The 21,929-nt window shown below is 34.3% G+C and overlaps 1 protein-coding gene across 4 annotated transcripts in view; it reads left to right on the top strand.

Annotated features, from left to right (window-relative positions):
• VPS13B (vacuolar protein sorting 13 homolog B) overlaps positions 1–21,929 on the top strand; it is a 607,742-nt gene that overhangs the window by 270,538 nt on the left and 315,275 nt on the right. For all 4 annotated transcript variants that reach the window (XM_070391987.1, XM_070391986.1, XM_070391988.1 and 1 more), the window contains exons 24-25: positions 3,867–4,087; positions 16,368–16,568. In XM_070391987.1, the coding sequence (XP_070248088.1) occupies positions 3,867–4,087; positions 16,368–16,568 (422 nt within the window). The remainder of the gene's footprint in view (positions 1–3,866; positions 4,088–16,367; positions 16,569–21,929) is intronic.

The raw sequence follows: 21,929 nt of genomic DNA, 5'->3' as shown, positions 1-21,929 counted from the left end.
ATGTAGAGTTTTGGTTACAGAGCAAAAAAAACTATGTGGTGTTCATTTTTATTTTCCTATCTTCTAGACATTCCAAGTGTTCTGTGCTAGGAGAATTGGTTATACTTTTTATCATTTTCAATGTCTTAATTCTTTGGAAGTCCCCATTACTTAATTAACATCACTTAGAATTAAAAAACCCTTTCTTTAACTGTCTTTAAGTCACTTAATTGCTTAGGTTGTTTGGGGAAATTATATGAGTTACTTTGGGTCATTTATATTTGGGGAGTGTAGTGTATATAATCTCAAGAAAGTGTTAACCCTCACCATAGATAGTAAAATATTATTGATTACACTCTCATATTTGAAATAAAAACCTGCCTGAGTCATACTGGATTGTGGGACATAAGGGGGGGGGGGGGAGGGAAAGGAAGAAGATATTTGCTTCTAAAGATATTTAATGACTAAGGTTATGAAAACAAGGAAGAACTGATTAGAGTGTTACCTTTGTCTTCTGCTTCTAGTGTTGTGCAAAATCAGCAATATGTGATAGAATGTATGGAAATCATACTATATATTTTTCTAAAATTTACTCAATTGTACATCAATATTATCTAGTTAATTCCTTACCCATTGTTGACACATGTCTCACATAACACCGTCTCTGAATTTTCTTTCTTTATTCGTTTAGTCTCAAAGCTATGTCATACTCATTTTCTTTCACCTTATTTTATCTGAATTACATCAGTGTTAGGTCATCATTTTCTTGAGAATTATTTTATTGATATGTTTTTCTCTGTTGATTATGTGTAGAGGAGGGTTCACAAATGCATATACAAATGGAATTCTCAGTCTTCTTGCTTTATTTTTAGTTATTCTTTTAGACAGTTTGTTTTAAATTTTCTGAATTCTGCTAGCAATAGTTTCTCTAAAATAAAAGACCCATATTATGGCATTAGAACTTTCCAATTAAAGGAAAAATATTAATTTTGAAAGTTTCAGATTAGTACATTGTTCTGTCCTGTCCTAGGTGTCTGAGCATATTTTATGGAGTCTCCAGAACATTGTATTGCCTGTGTTATAAATAGATAAGGTGCTTTTGTTTTTTATTTTGTGCATATACATGCATGTGTCTACAAAAGGAATACTGGTGCAGTTAATGACTTTTGCTTTAATATTTTTTGTAGTGTTTAATTCTGGGGATATTTGTCATTGCACGTTAAGACCTCACTTTAAAGGTACATAAAGTATTAACTTAAAAGGTTCTTTTAAAGATTTAGAATATGATGTACTTAATTTCTATTTATTGGTCTGATTCCAGTATAGAAGCAGAGGCACATATCTGAGACAGTCTCAATGTCATTTGGGATTTTTTTTAATTTAATGAATTTAAATGTGCTGATTTTTATCCAGCATAACAACCACTTAGCATTTCTTGGATAACATAAAACTTGAAAACTATATACAGCTCACTACCAGTTTCAAAATGTGTAACCTCAAATCATTCCAAAATATTTTAAGACAAATTTGACAAAGCCTTTATTTTGTGAATAGCATGGAAATCTTTATAGGTTTTAAAGTAATTTTAGAATTAGTTACAGATGATTTAAAGTTTGTTATTTTTTCTTGGGGGCAGCATTTTTTTAAGTCTGAAAACAGGCAGATTACTATAGTACTGACCACATATCATGCAGTCCACTCAAGTTACTATGGACTACTTTATAGCTAGATTTATTATCTAAGTCTCGAGTTAAAAGTTTCTGATTTTAATTTTATTAACTATAATTGGTCAAGACATTTTGAATATTTAAACTCATGAGGGTCTACCTTGTAGTATTCATTGAGTATCACCTTTCATGACACAAATGCATATTTAGATTTCTTTAATATATACATTTATAGTATGATCCTCTTAGTATTGCACTTAAGCTTTTTTTTTGTTGTTGTGTGTATGTGTTTTCTTTTTGTGTGTGTGTACCTGGAAAAATAGCATAATGTAGTATACCAGAGCGTATACTACATTAAAAATAGCATGTGATCCTGGTTCTAATCTGTGTTGGCATATTTAACACTATAGTGTTTATCATTGGGAGTGACATGGTGGACAGTGGATTGTGGCTATTTTATTACTTTTATCTTTTATATATTACTAGGGGCCCAATATACAAGTTCGTGCACCTTGAAAGGAACTAGGCCATGAGGCTGCGGTGGGTACAGGGGAACGTCTCGGCCCATCCTCTGCGGTGTGAGCGATGGCTCTGGCTGCAGGTGGGAGGGGCAGCAGGTGCGAACGCCAGGCGGGACTGTGGTGCGTGGGAGCAAAGAATTTTCAGTAACCAAACGAGGCTCTCCCTGATGACGACGGGCACCCTGCCTTGGTCTGGCATCCCCGCTCACCTGCTGCACCATCCTGCCATGGCCAATGTCCACCATGTTCTGTGCTCTGCTACCTGCTGCTGATACCCCCCTGGTGGTTAGCGCACCTCATAGCTACCAGTTGTTCAGTTGTTCCGCCGTTCAGTCTATTTGCATATTAGCCTTTTATTATATAGGATATTTTCAAAATTCTCTTTAGTGAGGTAGTAGTACCTCTCTAATTAGAAAGTAAATAAGTATTTTCATTTGTTTTAAAATAATTGAGCTACTTACTTAAAAAGAAGTCTGTACTGTGCAGTCTATACTGACAGATAGTGGTAGAATTACAAAGAAAAAAATAAAAGTTATAAGGAACATATTTTCCATCAAATTGGTATTCCAGTAATAAATATTTATAAATATTTGAAGCTGAGTACACTTTTAAGAATTATTTCACAAAGTACTTTTTCTCTAGCTACAATAAAAAATGGTTTTATCTTACAAATTTATATTAAACTCTGATAAATAAATAAAAGGATATAGTATAGAAAAGGAATTTTGTTCTTAATCCTAAACTTCATGAATGTTTATACTTTTATCAAGTGTATTTTACATAAAAATGACATTATACATGAGAATCACCAAGGAAAGGTACTGAAATGTTTCTTGGGTCTTACCACCAGAGATACTGATTAAATAGATCTGAAGTAGTAACCCAGAATCTGTATTTTAAGTAAGCACTCACATGATTCTGTTCCAGGTGGTCCAGCAGAGCATATTATATTGTTTATGCTTTTCTTTTCTCATTCCACAGCCAGATTTTTTGATCACCTTCAATCACTGCAAAGATTATTGCATTTTTCTAACTTAACACACTCTCTGTGGTCTCTAAAGTATAGTGCGTACATCCCTAGCAGTTGCACAATATAACCCACTAGGATGAGGGAAGACGAAGTTAGAACTTCTATTTATATTTCTATCTCATTTCCTTCATTTTATTTCTGTATGTTTTATAATGTATGTAATTATTGATGTAATAGTATGTTATAATAAATACAAATGTAAACAATTTTAGACGGTAACAATATAGCATGCAAATTGTTTACCACATTACTCTCTGGTATACTACATTATTAATTGTTTAGATATTAACATTTTACCATTTATTTTCTATTTTTCTTAATGTATTTTTATTGATTTCAGAGAGGAAGAGAGAGAGAGAGAGAGAGAGAGAGAGAGAGAGAGAGAAAGAAAGAAACATCATTGATGAGAGAGAATCATTGATTGGCTGCCTCCTGCATGTCCCAGGCTGGGGATTGAGCCTGCAACCTAGGCATGTGCCCTGACCAAGAATCGAACCGTGACCTCCTGGTTCATAGGTAGTTTCTCAACCACTGAGCCATGCCTGTTGGGCTACTATATTCTTTTTTAATTATGCCTTATTGAATGTTTTATAATTCAAATTTAGATAATAGACAACTTACTATCTAGTGACAATTAACAACATTTATGTATGTGTGCTTCTTTATCAGGTGATGCTTTTCCTTGGACTATTAGCTTGCATCATTTCAGCGTATATACCCTTTTTGGAAAACAAGTGACACTTTGCCTAGTGGATCCTATGGGTTGTACCTCTACTCTGGCCGTGACATCTCAAAAACTACTCGCAACAGTACCTGATGCAAGACATTCATTTGTTGTCTGCCTCCATGTTGACCTAGAGTCGCTTGAGATAAAATGCTCAAATCCCCAGGTTGGTACATTTGATTTATGAAAAGAAATTTAAAATAATGTGATTTAAGAACAATTGTTATCCATTTTGTTGCAGAGTTTCTCTTCTATTAAGCATCCTAAATTTATTTTTAACAAGGCCATCAAGATTAGAATGGTTAGATTAAGAATTTCTTTGACGCTCTCTCAAGTTTTGTAATTTAAACTCTTAAAAATGTAATGGTGGCTGCATAAATGCATCTTTTGGCTGATGGAATAAAATCAGTTGCAGATGTAAAGTTTTTAAATACTGATGAACTACTTTACCATCAGACTGGAGGAGTCTGTTGAAGTGATCAAATGTAATTTTCACCCAGATTACCATTCAGAACTTCTTTTGCTCAATATATAATATATTTTTTAAAAAGCACTGTTTACTATTTTAAAAAGGTATTTTGTTATTCTCATAACATTAGTTGATATAGGCCAAACATATTGTATTCTACAGTTTTATAATTTGGTTTCTATTTTAATCACCTAGATTTATGCAAATTATTAATTGCATAGAATTTAATATTTGTGTGGTTTTTTTACCTCAAGCAGACTATAGTATATTTTTATATAGCTTTTCAGTGTTGAATTCTATTTGAAATATTATTTTTAAATGAATACTTTTTAGAATATTACTAGATCTGATATTGAAAATCTGTTTATCCCAGCATTAGTGGTTTTAAGCCAGTTTTAAAAGTATGTTTTTAAAGTGGGCTCAGCTATAACTCTGTGTTTTATAAAGCCTCCTTTCTAATACCATCCTCTACCCCCATACTGTATATTATACAGTTTGGTTTAATTTTCATTTGTGCATGTTGTAAATATTGGACCTGCTATATATTGGTGATGGCCTTATTAAAATGCAAATAATTGACATTCTATTATGACCCACAGTGATATAGGAGAGAATAATTATGAAATGACTTACTCTTTCATAGATTATTCCCTGAATGCTATTGCTGATATTTGCTTAAAAACATTTCCAAGAGGAAGATAAATTATTATGGATGAATTGTGTCCATCCCAAAAGACATGTTGAATTCCTAACCCTCATTATTTCAGTAGTAGAGGCCCGGTGCACGAAATTCATGCACGGGTACTGTTCCTAGGTCTGGCTGGTGATCAGGGACTATCAGAACCTTCTGGCTGCTGGCCAGGGCCTTCCTTCGTTCCACGCTGCCTCCTGGTGGTCAGCACACATCATAGCGAGCGATCGAACTCCCGAGGGGACACTTTGCATCTTGGTCATATATATATATAGACTTTATCTGGTAATAGGGTCATTATAGAAATAATCAAGTTAAAATGAGGTCATAGGGTAAGCCCTAATCCAATGTGATTGATTTCCTTATAAAAATGGGAAATTTGGATGAAGACACACCCAGGGGAGAGTCAATGTAAAGACACCTGGGGAGAGTGCCATGTGCAAATATTGGATTAATTAAGTTGCAAGCCAAAGAATTCAAGGTTTGCTGGCTACCACCAGAAGAAGGGAAGAGAGAAATCAATTCTGCTGTCTCAGAGGGAGGGTGGCCTACTAAACCTTGATTAGGTACTCTTTCCTCTAAAATTATGGAACAAAAAATTACTGTTGTTTTAAGTTGTGCCCTGCATATGACAGAAGAAAGAATCACTGAACTTGAACATGGAGCATAGAAAATACTGAAGTTGAAAAACATGCAAAAATACAATCAGGTGGAGCCAGAGCCAATAGATTAGTTAAAATGTAATACTGCCCTGCCCAGTGTGACTCAGTTGGTTTGGGCGTTGTCCCGTGCACCAAAAGGTTGCTGGTTCAATTCCCAGTCAAGGCACATGCCCAGGTTTGGGGCTCGATCCCTGATAGGGGACTTGCAGGAGGCAGCTGATCAATGTTGTGCTCTCATTTTTTCTCTCTCTGTGTCTCCTTCTCCCTTCCTCTCTCTCAAAATTTTTTTTTAATCTTTTAAAAATAATAAAATAAAATGAAACACTAAAAAATATTCCAATTTAATGAAGTCAAGAAGTGGTAATAGAGTTACAAAACAGGATAGAAACAAAAAAAATAATTTGTAGGGGCTGAACCAACTTAATCAATGAACACATTAAATGTTAATGATTTTCACTAGGAGAGTTTACACCAGGAGTTTGCAACTAAGGTCTGCAAGGCCAAGTTGGGGATAACATTTTTTACATATTGTCAAGGCTGCTGTGATGCTACAACTGCAGAAGTAAGTAGCAGGAAAGGATAATATGGCTCACAAGGCCTATAATGTTTACTGTCTGACCCTTTACAGAAAAAGCTGTTGACCCTGATCCAGCTACCCCCATTAAAAGGCAAAGATTTATAGAGGGGGGAGAAAAGCAAGACTACTGCAGAGAGATATTTGAAATACAAAGAAACAATATAAATAAATGCATAGGAAAAAGATACCATTCAAAGAGCATAAAAGTGCTTGACTTGCTTTTATTATTTTTCCAATGAAATAGACATATAAAAAGAATATTAACAGAGGTTAAGAGGGTATGAAACAAAAAAGGGACAGAATTAATGGAAACATAATATTCAATCAGAGTATGGCATTTTTATACAATTTCTGTCAGTAATTATAAAACAACTGGATGAAAAATAAGTAATTGGAGATATAGAAGACATGAAAAAGATATACTACCACAGTCATATTAGGATATTTTTATAACATCTTTCTCAGTATTTTATAAAGCCACTATATAAAAACAAATAAACAATTGGGGATATAAGAAATATGAAGAATACTAAGAACTCGCCTTCATCTAATTGATATTTACAGAACACCATATCAAACAACTGTGGAGTCACTTTTTTTTCAGGTGTACAGTATGGTTTCATTATGCTTATTTAAGAGGATCAACATTAATATAGTATATTATATAACCATAGTCAAATTATATTAGAAATAATAATAAATTATCTGGACATTAAACAACATGTTTAAAATAATCTATGAATCAAAGACAAAATCACTTGGAAATTAGAAAGTATTTTGATTGAATGACAATGAAAAAGTGAATACAGCTAAAGCAATGTTTTCAGGAAAGCATAATTTTAAATACTTATATTAGAAAGGAAGAAAGAGCTTAAATCATCCACTTAAGATTTCAGTTTAGGAAGCTAAGAAAATAAGAAGGTAAACCCAAAGTAATTAAAATAATGAAAATAATAAAGAGCAGAAGTGAGTGAAACAGTATAAAGAGTCAATATAAACCACCAATATCAGGAAAGAAGGGGGAGGTTATCACCACTGATTCTATAGACATTAAAAGCATAGTAAGAGACAAAGGGGCAACTCTATGCTGACAAATGCAAAATTTAGGTGAAATAAAATTTTTTATTGAAGAACTGTAGAAAAATGATACAAGAAGAAATAGAAAATCTGAATACCATACCCCTATGTATCTTTTAAAAGCTATAGAATGTGGCCCTAACCACCTAGCTCAGTTGGTTAGAGTGTCATCCCGATACACCAAGGTTGAGGGATTGATCCCCATTCAGGGTACACACAAGAAGCAACCAGTGAATGCATAAATAAGTAGAACAACAAATAGATGTTCCTCTGTCTCTCTCCCTTCCTTCTCTCTAAAAATACATACATACATACATACATACATACATACAATGGAGAATAATTATATGATAATCTCAATAGATACATGTAAAACATTTGATGAAATTTAACACCTATTTCTTATAAAAAAAACCTCAGTAAATTACAAGTATTAGATTACCTTTTCAAACCGATAAAGAACATATATGAGAAAACATATATAATACTTAGTTGTAAAATACTGAATTGTTTTCCAGTGAGTTCAGGAAAATGCCCAGGATAACTGCTTTTACTGTAAACTGTTCTGTATCATACTGAACCTCTTAGCCACTGCAATGAACCAAGCAAAAAAAATCAAAGGCATAAAAATAAGAAAAGAAGTAAAACCTTTGCTAGTTGCATATGACAAAATACAGGATGGGATAAAAGTAGGTTTATCGTTGTGAGTCATGAAAATATTTTGTTCTTGTATTATTATTTATTATTGTATTATTTTCTATACAAACAATTGTAAACTTACTTTTGCCCAACATTGTATTTTACAGAAAATCCCAAAGGACTCTAAGAGACTATTACTAGAACAAATAAACATGTTTATCAGTGTTGCAAGAGACAAGATTTATATATAAAAATCAATAGTAATTTTTTATGTAGCAAACAGTTGGAAAATAGAAGGGATCATTTGCATTTACATTGGTGCCAAGAAACATGAACAAATGAATCTAACAGAGATGTTCAAGAACTCTACCCAGAAAACCACACAGGATTGCTGGAGAGATAGGCTGCTGGGAGACTCAAAGATATTGGGCATAATCAAGTTTAAACATTTTCTTGTTGAAAGACATATTAAGATAGCAATAAGCACATGTAGAGAATATAATTGAAACACTTTTATCAAACTGTTGTACAGAATATTTAAAGAATCCTTTTTACTCGATAAGTTGAAACAAATAATAATAATAATAAATAAAATAAGATGAAGACAATGGGGAAGCTATTTGAACAGACATTCACCATGTAAGGTTGAAAAGATGCACAACATGATTATTCATCATGGAAAAAGAAAGCATGAAGACATACCATATGCATTTTTTAGATTGGCTAAAATAAAAAAAGACTGAGTATTGTGAACCAACTTGAACACTTTTACATTTCTACTGCAGGTAGGAATATAAAAATTATAACAACTTTGGAGACAACTTCAAAATTCCTGAAAAACACACACACAAAAAAAAACCCCCCCAACAACATGCACTTACCATTCAACCTAGCCTTTCCTCCCGAAGTAGTTCCACAGAGAAACAAAAATATATGTCCAGAAACTTGTACACAGAGGTATTTAGCAGCTTTGTCTGTGTAGCACAAAAATGAACACAAACCAAATGTTCATCAATAAGTGAATAATTAAAATATGGCCTCTACCTACAGTGCAATACTACTCAGCCATAAAAACACTGAATTATTGATAAAATGAAATATCTTGGATGGATATCACAATTATTATGCTGAATGAAGGAAACCAGACCAAAAAGAGTATTTACTGAATAATTCCACTTATATAAAATGTTAGAATATTCAAAGTACTTCATTGTGACAGAAAGCAGATTCCTTGTTATCTGGAGGCAGGGCAGGGAGCGGGAAGGAGGGAGTAATAGGAAAGTGGACTAATAAGAAGGACAGATTACAAAGGGATATGAAGAAACTTTTAGAGATAATATTTAAAAAGTATTCATATTTATCTGTAGTAGTAGCTTACTTCTTGTATGATCAGCAGCTAACTGCTACTTGAAGTTGTCTCCCAGAGATCTTGTAATTTAGGGACTTAAGAAATATCATATAGCTTTGGAAGAATTATCCTACTCTACATGTTCTGGTTATCCATAGCCATCCTAGTTTAAAATAAATACTGTTACCATTATTGTTTTAGTCTAGAACTCCACTGTTATTAATCTTTAATATATATATATATATATATATATATATATATATATATATATATATATTGAGATAGTAATGTTGTGACTTGTATGGAATCCTATTAAATGTAATACTATTGCTCAAAACTAGAGTTCTGGGATATCCTCTTTAGATATTTACCTTGTTTGGAACTAAGCTTAGATTTTGTTGTTGCTTAAATATAAACCACTTCTAAGCAAAGTCATCAAATAGATACTAGCAGGGGCTTATGTTAGGCCGGTATTTTCTAATGTATCCTTCCTCTATCCCTTTCTCCTGTAACCTGCCTCCCAGAGCATACTTGCTGCTGCTCCTCAAATACCAAGGACCTTTATTTGAGACTTAAACCAAGACTGAATAAACCTCATGCCTTGAGAATCCCTTTCACTCAGAATGCAATCATTCTTATTAATTCCACTTTATCTTCTTTTTAAAAAAATATATTTTTATTGATTTCAGAGAGGGAGAGAGAGATAGAAACATTAATGATGAAATAGAATCATCAGTCCGCTGCCTCCTGCATGGCCCACACTGGGGATGGAGCCCACAATCTGGGCATGTGCCCTGACCAGGAATCGAACCATAACCTCCTGGTTGGTAGGTTGATGTTGAACCACTGAGCCATGCCAGCCGGGCTATCTTCTTGATAATTCCTCACAAACCAACTTCTGTTAAAGTATTAACCATGTGCTATAATCAACATTGATCATAAGGTTTGGGGAAATTTAAGTGAGATATTTATGTTTAAAACTTGTAAATTCTATACTATATGAATGCCATTTTGTTAGTTTAGATCAGTTCTGTTATGTGAGACCCTTCTCATAAATTGGTCTGAATATCCCTGGTGGAATGAAGTTGTATTCCTGATAGAATAGGAAGACACAGACTATAGCACTTTGAAGAATCAGTGTGTCCTCAAAGATTTAGTAAGGAGTTAATACTTTTTTATACCCTGGTGTGCCAGATTAATCAGAATTTTAATGATTAAACACGAGATTCCAAATAAACCTCTTCCTTGTGAGTGGTTACTTTAGCATATGCTTCCAGACTCCCCTCTGGATTCTGTCAAAATTACAAATGATGATTTGATTTTTTTTTCCACAAGTGAATTCAGCGAATATTTATTGAGCACTACATGTAAGCCAGAAATGAGGGAAACAAAGATGAATAAGATAAACACACGAGGAAGGCAATGCCTATACATTTCATAACCAACTCTTGAAAGCCATAGATAATGAACAATCTTGAAAGTATCACAGGAAAAATGATACATTACAAACAAAAGAACCAAGATTTGATTTTTAGCTTACTTGCCCTAAGAAACCACAGGTCAGAAGAGCAACATTTTTAAATTGTGAAAAAAATACTTTAAATCTTTTCAACCAGAATTTTAAATAAATATAACTTTTATGAATGAAGTCTAAATATATTTTCCCATAAAAAAAATCAATCACCAGTAGATCTGAACTATAAGGAATCCTAAAGGAAGTCCTTCATGCTGAAGGGAAATGAAACCAGATGTTTGAGCATCTTTTCAAATGTTTATTGGCCATTGAGTTTGCTTTTTTTGTGAGCTGGCAATTCATATTGTTTACATTAATTTGTATTTTCCTGATTACTAATAAGGTCGAGCAGTTTTTGAATGTTTATTGGCCAGTGAATTTGCTCTTTTATAAATTGATAATTTTTATCTTGTACCCAATTATTGTTACATTTCTTATTTTGAAGATCTTCCCTTATACTCTATAAATACAAACCCTGTATTGGTAATACACTTATTTGCCTTTAAACTTTATAAAATCTTTTGCCAAAAAATGTTTAATCTTTCTTAGTGAAATATATCTATGTCTCTTTATTTTCTGTGTATCCTACCTCACATAAATGTATTGTGGATCTGTAAAATACAAACATCCAGATGTATATAGGATCCTAAAATTTTTCTTACTGTTTCTATTTTTTTCTTTTAAGATTAATGACTCAAACTTTTCTCATGAATGGTTGCTTATAAATCCATCTGCTTTTGTTTTTTGTGTTTTTTGTGAAGGACAGTACTTCTTGTCTTTTTTTTGTGTGCTCTGGACTTCTTTGAAAATCTGATAAAAGCTATGAGCTTTTCCCCCAGAACAATGTAAATACCTAACAGTAGCATTTGCATATATTATCAGAAGCTTTGTGGACTTTTGATTGTAGTCAGTGGATAAGCTTCTTGATTCTATTTCAGAGAAATAATTCCTACTTAAATACATATTATTCTTTTATTTATCCATTAGAGTGACATCGTGTTGACCCTTATACATTAATTAATTTGGTTCATTATTGCCAAGACACAGAGGCCTCAAGTAATTTATATACTTAAAAAAGTAGTGTTGGTTGTATATATAGGGCAGGCCCAGAGAAAATTCATTGTTATATCAGACATTGTTGTAGTTCTTTATATCAACTATAGAGACCTAAACTACTGTGTCAGTTCCTGGAACTCATTGCCATTCAAGAGCCTTGGACACAGTAAATATATAACTTAGTTGATTAATCAGACTTTTTTCCCCCTAGGGATGATTTCTGTCAAGTAGTCCCTTCATCTTAACTGTTTTACCAAAGTTATACAATTCCCTTCAATCTTTTTAGACACTAGTCTCTCAGACCTTAAAATTTGTGTTCATCCCAAAATTAAATAAGCCTATAGAAATCTCTATAATTTCAATTTTCCCTCTGCTAATAAAATGCTATTATTTTCTCTTCCTATATAGCATTCCTAGGAACAAAACTATCTTTGCATTTTTGGATTTAAAAGTATGTGGAACTAGAGAAAGAATGGGTTTTATTCTTCTTTCCTCTCCATTTACTCATAGTATTATTGCTTTAATCTATGTTCAGTTTTCACCAAAATAATGGAATTAAGCATTACTGTCTAAGAACACACTCATGAGTTCAGACAAACCTGGATTTGTATTCTTGTACCACTTACTCATTTGTGATTTCTCTGAATTCCCGATTTTCAATTTTTATATTTTAAACAAAATTAGATACGGGAAACTATAATGTGTAAGTGTAATGCTCTACATGAAAAGGGTATTTTTTTGGCAAAAATTTTTTCTTTCGAAACTAAGTTTCTAAAAAAATTATTTTATAAAATATGTATTGTTGAAAATATTACATATGTCTTCCTTTCCCCCCATTGACCCCTTCTAGCCCACCCCCACTCCAGGCCTTCACCACACTACTTTATGTATCCATGGGTTATGCATACAAGTTCTTTGTTTGATCTCTTCCTACCCACCACCACCTTAACGCTGAGGTTTTATGATTAGTAACAACCTGCATGCCAAATGAAATAGTCTTTCTCAATTCATATTCACTTAGAGCTCTCTGCACTATTCAAAACGTATCAGTAGTTGCTTATTGAAATTTCATTCCACTGGGTTCTACAGGACACCTACTACACAAGGCCACTCTACTAATTCCAGCAAACATAGTAGCTCTGCCTAATACATAGAAACACATACAGGGAAGCAACCAAAATGCAGAGACAAAGAAAGATATCAAAAAGGAAAGAAAAGGAATCAAGCAAACTATAGAGTTCAAAATAATGGTTATAAGGTTGCTCAAGGAGCTTAATGAGAGCTTCAGGGGACTTAGTGAGACTTACAAGGATCTTAGAATTTCAAGACATGAAAAAGGACCAGTCAGGAATTGAAATAAAGAATAATTTACAGGGATTCAAGAATAGATTAAAGGATTCTGAGAATCAAATCGATGTGAAATATGAGGAAGTAAAAAAATCCAATCATAAGTGCAAAATAAAAAACAATGCAAAAAATATGAAAATAGTGTAAGAAGCCTCTGGGATAACATCAAGCATACGAATATTCGCATTATTGGGGTGACAGAGGAGAAGAGAGAGAGCAAGATATTGAAAACATATTTGAAGAAATAATGACAGAAAACTTTCCCTACCTGGTAGAAGAAATAGACTTATAAGTCCAAGAAGCACAGAGAGTCCCATACCAGATGAACCCAAAGAGGCCCACACCAAGACACATAATAATTAAAATGCTAAGGGTTAAAGATAAAGAGAATCTTAAAAGGAGCAAGAGAAAAGCACTTATCTACAAGGGAGTGCCCATATGACTATGAGCTGATTTTTCAACAGAAACTTTGCAGGCCATAGGGAGTGGCAAGAAATATTCAAAGTGATGCATAGCTAGGACCTGCAAACAAGATTACTCTACCGAGCAAAGCTGTCATTTAGAATTGAAGATCAGATAAAGAGCTGAACAGATAAGAAAAAGCTAAAGGAGTTCACCACCACCAAACCAGTTTTACATGAAATGTTGAAGAGTATTCTTTAAGAAGAGGAAGAGGAGGAAGAAGAAAATGCAATAAATACATACCTATCAACAATTGAATCTAAAAATCAAAATAAATAAGAAGTCTAATGAACAAAATAAACTGGTGAATAAAATGGAATCAGAGGCATGGAAACATGGAACAGACAAATCTCCGAGGGAAGGGGAGAGGGGAGGCAGGAAGAGATTAACCAAAGATCTTATATGCATGTAAGCATGATCTATGGACACAGACAATAGGGTGGTGAAAGCCTTGGGATGGGTCAGGAACTGGGTGGAGGGGGGCAATTGGGAGAAATACCCTCAACAATGAGGGTATTTGTCCAATTGGCTGTAATACCCTCAACAATGAAGATTTTAAAAAAGTACGAGTAATTGCTTGTTGAAGTGTCATTCCTCTGTGGTTTCCATTGACATTGTGTACCCATGGTTTTTCTTCTTCCTCTCTACCTTTATGACAACTCTTCTATTAGACTCTACTAATATCCTGTAAGACAAGTTCTTCCTAACTGAATAGGATTTTCCATTGCCCCTACATCATCATATGATGATCATTTGTTGCACTTGGCTTTTGCTCTTGCTGTTCTTTTGACTGGAATGGCTTTCTGCACCCACCTCAATCCTGTCTATCCATGAGGAATGGATCTCCTTGAGGAGTATCCCAGCCTCTCTAATCCAGTTTGTCTCCTTTCTGACTGGTCATAGATGAAATGAGAATCTGTATGTGAAATTAATTTTTAAACAATAAAATGTTACATTTTTTATATTGAGTTATTATTTGATACTCCAGATATTATTGATATTTAATTATTTCCATACATATCCCATATACTGCTGCCTCTCATGGTGCTCGTTTTAAAGAGATTTTGGGAAGTCTCAGTTCTGTGATAGCAACTCTCTCCTTTGAAAATAAAAATAGGTTTATAGTTTGTGTCAGAGTTTGCTTGGTATGTTAAATACACAGTATCCCTTGTGACATTCATATACAATTATTTAATGGTAACTGTTACAATCAGAAGTAGTGACAATAAACTAGCATCTATCCCTTAAGTAAATAAACCTTATGCCCTTAAAAATATTTAGAACCTGTTTTATTTGGCTTATGCTTTCCTTATTTGTCAGTTCTAATTGTTTAAGGAAAAGTAAAATAATCATTTAAAAACATTGGGTTGCCATAAGATCGTTTCTTTTTAGAGAGAACTTATTCATGATAATGAAGGACGAAAGAATTTGAACTAAAATTTTAAGAGGTTTTTTGTAAGATCGCTAGCCATTAGATTATTTTTTTTTTTTAACAAAAAGAGCTATAACCTGAGATTTGAGACTTCATCACACAAAAAAGAGAAAACTGTAACCCAGTACTGTTTTATATCAAATAAGGATTGACAACAGTGTTTTTATGCATCTGTTCTGCCCACATAAGAAGCCAGCTTTATCATCTGGATGTGTCCTGGGGCTGAAACTTTTTATAAATATAAGAATTTTGCTTTTTTTTTTTTTTTAATGGCAAGCAGAATATGGTATCCAGCTGTGGATTTGCTTATATATTGTGTTGGCATTTTTTCTCTGGGCTTATTTTATACAGTATATGGCAATATGTTGTCATACAAATTCCATGATTAATGCTTATTTATGAAATCTTGTGTAAATATCTTAGAACTCAGTCAAACAATGTGCAAGTTAAAACATTTTTTTCTCTGAATATTGGAATGACAAATCCTAGGGAAATAGTAGGTTGGATGGTTTATGTTCTTTATCTATAGAAAAGTCTCATATTAAACATTTTTCCTTTACTATTCTATTATTTTTTTCACTTTATTTTGCTGGGCAAGAAGTCCAGTTTCAGATATATTCCCCTGAGAAATAGAATTTAAATGTAGGAATCAAATAAGAATGTTAATTATTTCATAAAACACCAAATAATCATACTTGCTAAGATATATTTGATTTCTAACTTGATTCTGTTAAGAGGCATTTCTTTGTGTTTGCTTTATTCATATGTAAAAAGAAATCTGTCCTGGAATAACCTGTTATATTAGCATTATTATCATAGTAGCATTATTTTTCTACGAAAATGCTAAATTGCTTATAAAATATCCAATTGCTAATGAGGCAGATTTCAAGTGTGACTAAAATCATTATATCTGTTTTAAATTCAAATCATGATAAAATGCTGAAAATTATAAATTTTTATATCTGAATTTTTTCTTTGTATCTCTTATTAGAATCATAGTGTGGTGATAAAATATTCATGATAATACATAATAATTGCCTATCATAGATTATAGATCATGATCAGTGATACATTGATATATATTCTTGTTTTCCTGGACTTGTTTTAATTTTCTCACATTAAGTCAGTTGTGCCTGGAAGTTGAAAGACTGTTTTCTCTTTTCTTCTGCTCAGGTGCAGCTGTTGTATGAGCTAACTGACATTATGCGTAAAGTGTGGAATAAGATTCAGAAGAGAGGCAGCCTCAGTGCTTCAGCCTATCCAGAGACCATGGCTGGGCCTGTTCCTAGTTCCCCAGTGAGAAGCAGTGTGGGCACAGCTCCTCCAGACACCAGCACATGCAGCCCATCTGCTGACATTGGAACTACTACTGAGGTAAGTGTTTCTGAAGAATTCTGTTACCAAATGAAGGGTGATATATAGCACAGAGTTCCCTGTCAGGAATGAGAATGGAGATGACCTCACCTCTGTGGAAGCTGGCAGGTTCAGAGGCTCCTGAGGAGATGGTAGCAGTGGCTGTGCATTTACTGTTCCTTTTAGGTCCAAGTATTTTAATCAGTTTCAGTAGGGAGTGAGGTAGTGCAGGAAGTGGGGGTGCTGTGAAATGGTAGAAACCGAGACACAGTAAAGTTATGCTTTCTCAGAAGCATGGAAACTTAGAAGGTTAGTGAAAAGAGGCTCATGCTCCCCTTCCTGTACCCTCTCGTCCTCTACCCCTTTTTTGAACCAGGGTGATATTGTTATCTTTAGATTGATGGTTTTCAATTCTGTCAGACCCATAGTCCTCTCCTTTCTTCGGATCATCTTAAAAGCCTTTCTTTTTTCTTTAATCCTCACTCTAGGATATGTTTTTGTTGATTTTGGAGAAAGAGGAAGGGAAAGAAAGAGAGTGAGAGGGAAACATTGATCAGTTGTCTCCAGTATGCACCCCTACGGGAGACAGGAACCACAATCCAGGCTTCTTCCCTAATCAGAAATTGAACCCACGACCTTTTTGAACCTTTTTGGTGCACAGGAGGAAGCTCCAAACAACTGAGCCACCCAGTGGGGCCCCTTATTTTTCATTATTAACACCCTAACCTCACCCAACATGCCAGTGTGTGCTCCTTTTGGTAACCAATATTTTATTGTGCCTCCTTTACTATCGTGAAATGAAAATGAAAAATAACCTACATATAATCTCAAAAATATGTAATATTTATGTAAAATATGCAGAATAAAAGGAAAGTAACCTAAGGTACAATGATATGTATTTTCATATATAAATACTCTGGCATGACTGCATTAGAAGATATAACAACATAATCAAATACATATAATTACTGTGAATCTGACTTTTACAAATAGACTTGTGTAGGTCTATATTAAACTATAGGCCCAGTGCACGAATTCGTGCACAGGTAGGGTTGGCAGGCCCACCCTGATAGGGGCCCATTGGGCTGGGCTGGCAGTGGGGGGAGGGGCCACAGGCAGTTGGCTGGCTGGACCTGCCCGCAATCGGGGTGTTGGGGGCCGATCAGGGGCAGGGCCAGCTGGGAGATGGGGTGGTGGCCAGCCGGGAGGAGGGGCTGATTGGGGCCTGGATGAGGCCGGTTGGCTGCTGCAGTGCACATCATGGCCACCGGTCAGGTCGCTGGGCTTTTATATATATAGATACCATGTTGTTTGTAGCATGATTTTTGAAAATAGTGGCAAACGCGTAGTAAAGTTTCAAACAAAGTTTAGTTTTCCTTTCATTTCAGTAGTTGCCTTTAGAACTCTTAGTGTATAATAAAACCAAGCAGACATGCAAAAAATGTATTGTTTAGATTTAAAACAGAATTCAATTTTATGTCCAAATATTATAAACAGGATTTTCAGCTACATGAGTATCTGTGAGAGTCTTAAGTGCCAGTAGTGACACTCAATCATTGAGTCAACCCAAAACACCCTAATACTTTTTCAAAACACCCTCTGGAGGGCTGAACTTTTATCTCTGAGAAATACTATAATAGATGGAGATAGAACTTATGTTTTTGTTTTTGTATAAAGGTATAATTTCCTCGGGAAACAAAGCTTTTGGCAAAATACAGAATGGGAAAAAGAGTCAAGTAAAGCAGTGTTAATTTCTTTTTTCTTACAAATTTGTAAAGGCGACCAAACTCAGTTAAAAGGGCATTTTTCTTTAGTTGCTTTGAGGCTTTAAAACGTGTGTAGTAGATCTGTTTGACACTGTGCAAGCAACTTCTTTATCCCTGCTCATTCCAAATCTTAAGAAACATAAGACCTAAGTAATGGGATTGCAGCCCCTCCCCGCCTATGAAGCATAGGTGTAGAATCTAGAAATGTGCCCATATGAAGTCAACGGGCCATATGCCTCCCAGGGTAAAAGCAGTTAATTCTTTCTTAGAGATTCCTAATATTGATAGAATACAAAAGCTCCCGCAGTAAAGAAAACAGTTAAACTTTATTGAATGATGTAGTTTCCAAACTTATTTAACCGGAGACCCTTTTGTCTTTGAACCACTTTTTTTTCCCTGTCCCTTCTACTCTCATTAGCTCTCTGAATTTTCTTTCTATTTGTTTCCTCAATTTCCTTTTATTCCAGTTTACTCAGTTTTTTTGTATGTTTGTTTTGCCATTTCTCATCCTTTGGGGAGTGTTACAAACAGGAGATTGGAGTAAGAGGAGAGAGAGGTTGGTGTTTTTCTTTCTTGCTCCCTCCCACTTTGGTGCCCATTATAGAAAACATCTATGCTAATTCTTCAGTCTGGTGAAGCCTTAAGAGATTATCCCTTTTGCTGAAGAGCAGCTCTTTTTGGCCCGAGGCCTAGGCAAAGGACTCTTTAACAATGTCTCTAAGCCTTGTCTCCAGTCCCTGAATGCCATTGTGCAACCCCTAAACCCTTACCAAACTGACACTTCACTTGCCACCATGGGCTCACTTCCCACTCGTTACTCTCATTACCATGACTTAGTGTTTCCTCTTCATTTCTGATCCTTCGAGATTTGCGTTTACTTCTTTCAAGGTTGGCTATTGAATTAGTCAGAAAAAGATAGCATTTTTATATCCAGCAGTATAAGAGCGTTTAATAAAAGGAAATAGGTGTTGACTGGGAAGGGAAACCACTGGAGGTAGTACAGTATCTGGATCTTACTAACACTGGGATGTTGTTGCTACCACTAGGCTAAAGCCAGGGAGGGAGAGGTTATCAGAACAGGGAATAAATACCCTGACTTCTTTCTCCTCCCTCATTTCTGTCTCCTGGCACTGTCCCTCATTAGTTGAAGCCAACCAGAAAGCAGAGGACAAGAGTACAGATATATATTGTTCATACGGGTTACACTCCCAGGCACAGAGGTTGGAAAATGGTGGAGAATAGGTCCCAGTGGTAGGCAAACCGCGGCTCGTGAGCCACATGTGGCTCTTTGGCCTCTTGAGTGTGGCTCTTCGTAAGCCTTAGGAGTACCCTAATTAAGTTAATAACAGTGTACCTACCTATATAGTTTAAGTTTAAAAAATTTGGCTCTCAAAAGAAATTTCAATCGTTGTACTGTTGATATTTGGCTCTGTTGACTAATGAGTTTGCCGACCACTGGCTAGGCCAAAGTAAAGACATATAGCACTTTCATGTATTAAAACAAATTCTTACTGTGTTTTATCCAAAATTTCTTTGCTTTTGTAGTGGAAAAGAAAAATGTTCATTTCAAATTAGTTTGCCATGTTGCTTGATTTAAAATAAAATGTCTTTAACATCATTGAGTACTAAGAACTGGTCTTTTAAATCTTGGTTTTTCTTTCTCTGCCTTGTACCTATTATATTAGGTTCCCAGTATCATTGATTAACTTTTTCTAATTATTTTTTGTGTGGTAAAATATAAGTACCTAAAATGCATTGTTTTAACCATTTTTATATGTACCATTCAGTGGCATTAAGTGTATTCATAGTGTCGTGTAACCATCACCACTATCCATTTCAAGAAGTTTTTCATTTCAAACTAAAACTCTATACTCATTATAATATGACTCCACATTCCCGTTCTCCTATCCCTGTTCCTGGTAAACTCTATTGTACTTTCTGTCACTTTGAATTTGCCTATTCTTGGTACCTCATATAAGAGGAATCATACAATAGTTCTCTGTTTGTGTCTGGCTTATTTCACTTAAGGTAATGTTTTTAAAGTTCACCCATGTAGTGGCATATGTCAGAATTTCATTCCTGTCTATGGATTAGTACTGTTTTATTATATATATAATATTTTATTTATCCATTGATCTATTGATAGATATCTGGGTTGTTTCTACCTTTTGGCTATAATGAATAATGATGCTATGAACATTGGTGTACAAGGTTTAATAGACTTTTGATGATATAATTTTACCTGGAAGTAATTATATACATGTTATATGACTGTGTCTGACAAACCATTTCAAACTAATGTAATACCATATATGTTATTTTTTCTTTACCTGTTGAAATATGTTGATAACTGAGGCATTTGGTGTAACAATTAGGAGGTGGAGGAAAGAAAGTGAATCCAGAATCTTTAAAGATGCTTTATTTCAATGCTGATTTTCTGACTCAAAAAAGCACATTTATGTCATTTTAATGTGATTTGCTAGTATGGATGGTTTAGAATTATAATGACACTTAATATTATCCCCAAATGTGTTTAAGCATGTTTCTAAGATTTGGCAGAGAATGTGGGTACCAAAAGAGGGAAAAAAAGAAAATTAGAGTAATGTGTTTAGTTTCTATAGTAACCTCTCCAACAGCAAAATAGAATGTTAGTAATTTTCTCTAAGGTGTATCCCCCCACCCCAGGGAAAACTAGCTAAATTGTGTATGCTATTTCCCCACTCTTTGTCATAGATTCTCTCCTAAGAACTACCTTCCTCTGACTTTGGTATATAATTTTGCAGAATTTGACAAAGGAGCAAAGATGTTTCTCTTAATTCCATCAACTTACAGTTATATAATTGAATTGTTGGAAAGATGATTTCGACCAGCATTCTTACTTTATGTATTAGAAAATGGAAACACAGTGAATTGAAGTGCCACACATAGTTGGAATTGGATCAGGTTATCTTAATGTGATTCTAGGTTAATGGAATCTGTGAAGGAGACTTTGGGATCAAACAACTTGAGTTTTATCTCTTCAACTTATGATTACATTGTTTAACCTCTGTGCCACAGCTTCATCATCTATAAAAATGGGGATAATGTTAACCCCTTGAGTGCCGGGGAGCACGATTGCGCTCCTCCTGGCTTTCGCCTGCAGTGTCACTATTAGATGCTAGTAGTTCACTCTTTATGTGGAGAAAAGAATTTAAAAACCTTAACTCAAAATGCCTTGGCAATTTTAGCATAGTGCCTAGGATATTGGTTGGCACTCAAAGAGTTAATATCCATATTAACTGACAATGTGCAGTTTGTCCATATGCCCTGTGAGCATGCTATCCCTCTGTGTATATATGTGTTCTTAAATTTCAATAAAGTTTTAGTTTTCTTTATAAAGGTCTTACCCCTTTTATAATACATATAGTCTTTCATATTTGATATTTTTATTAAATTGAGATGATTATGTACTTGGTTTTCTGCTTTATTCTTTTAATGTGGCTAATTATACTAATTGATTTTCAAATATTAAGCTGATCTTGCATTTCTAGAATAAATCCTACTTGGTGGTGATGCTTTTTCCTTTTTATATCTTGCTGGATTGTATTTGCTAGTATTTTATTTAGGATTTTGGTAT

The sequence above is a fragment of the Myotis yumanensis genome, unplaced genomic scaffold, assembly GCF_028538775.1.
Source record: "Myotis yumanensis isolate MYYU_CA2020_CCGP unplaced genomic scaffold, mMyoYum1.0.hap1 SCAF_15, whole genome shotgun sequence".
Lineage (NCBI taxonomy): Eukaryota > Metazoa > Chordata > Mammalia > Chiroptera > Vespertilionidae > Myotis > Myotis yumanensis.
The sequence above is the reverse complement of the archived record's forward strand: the minus strand, read 5'-3'. Positions and strand labels throughout refer to the sequence as shown.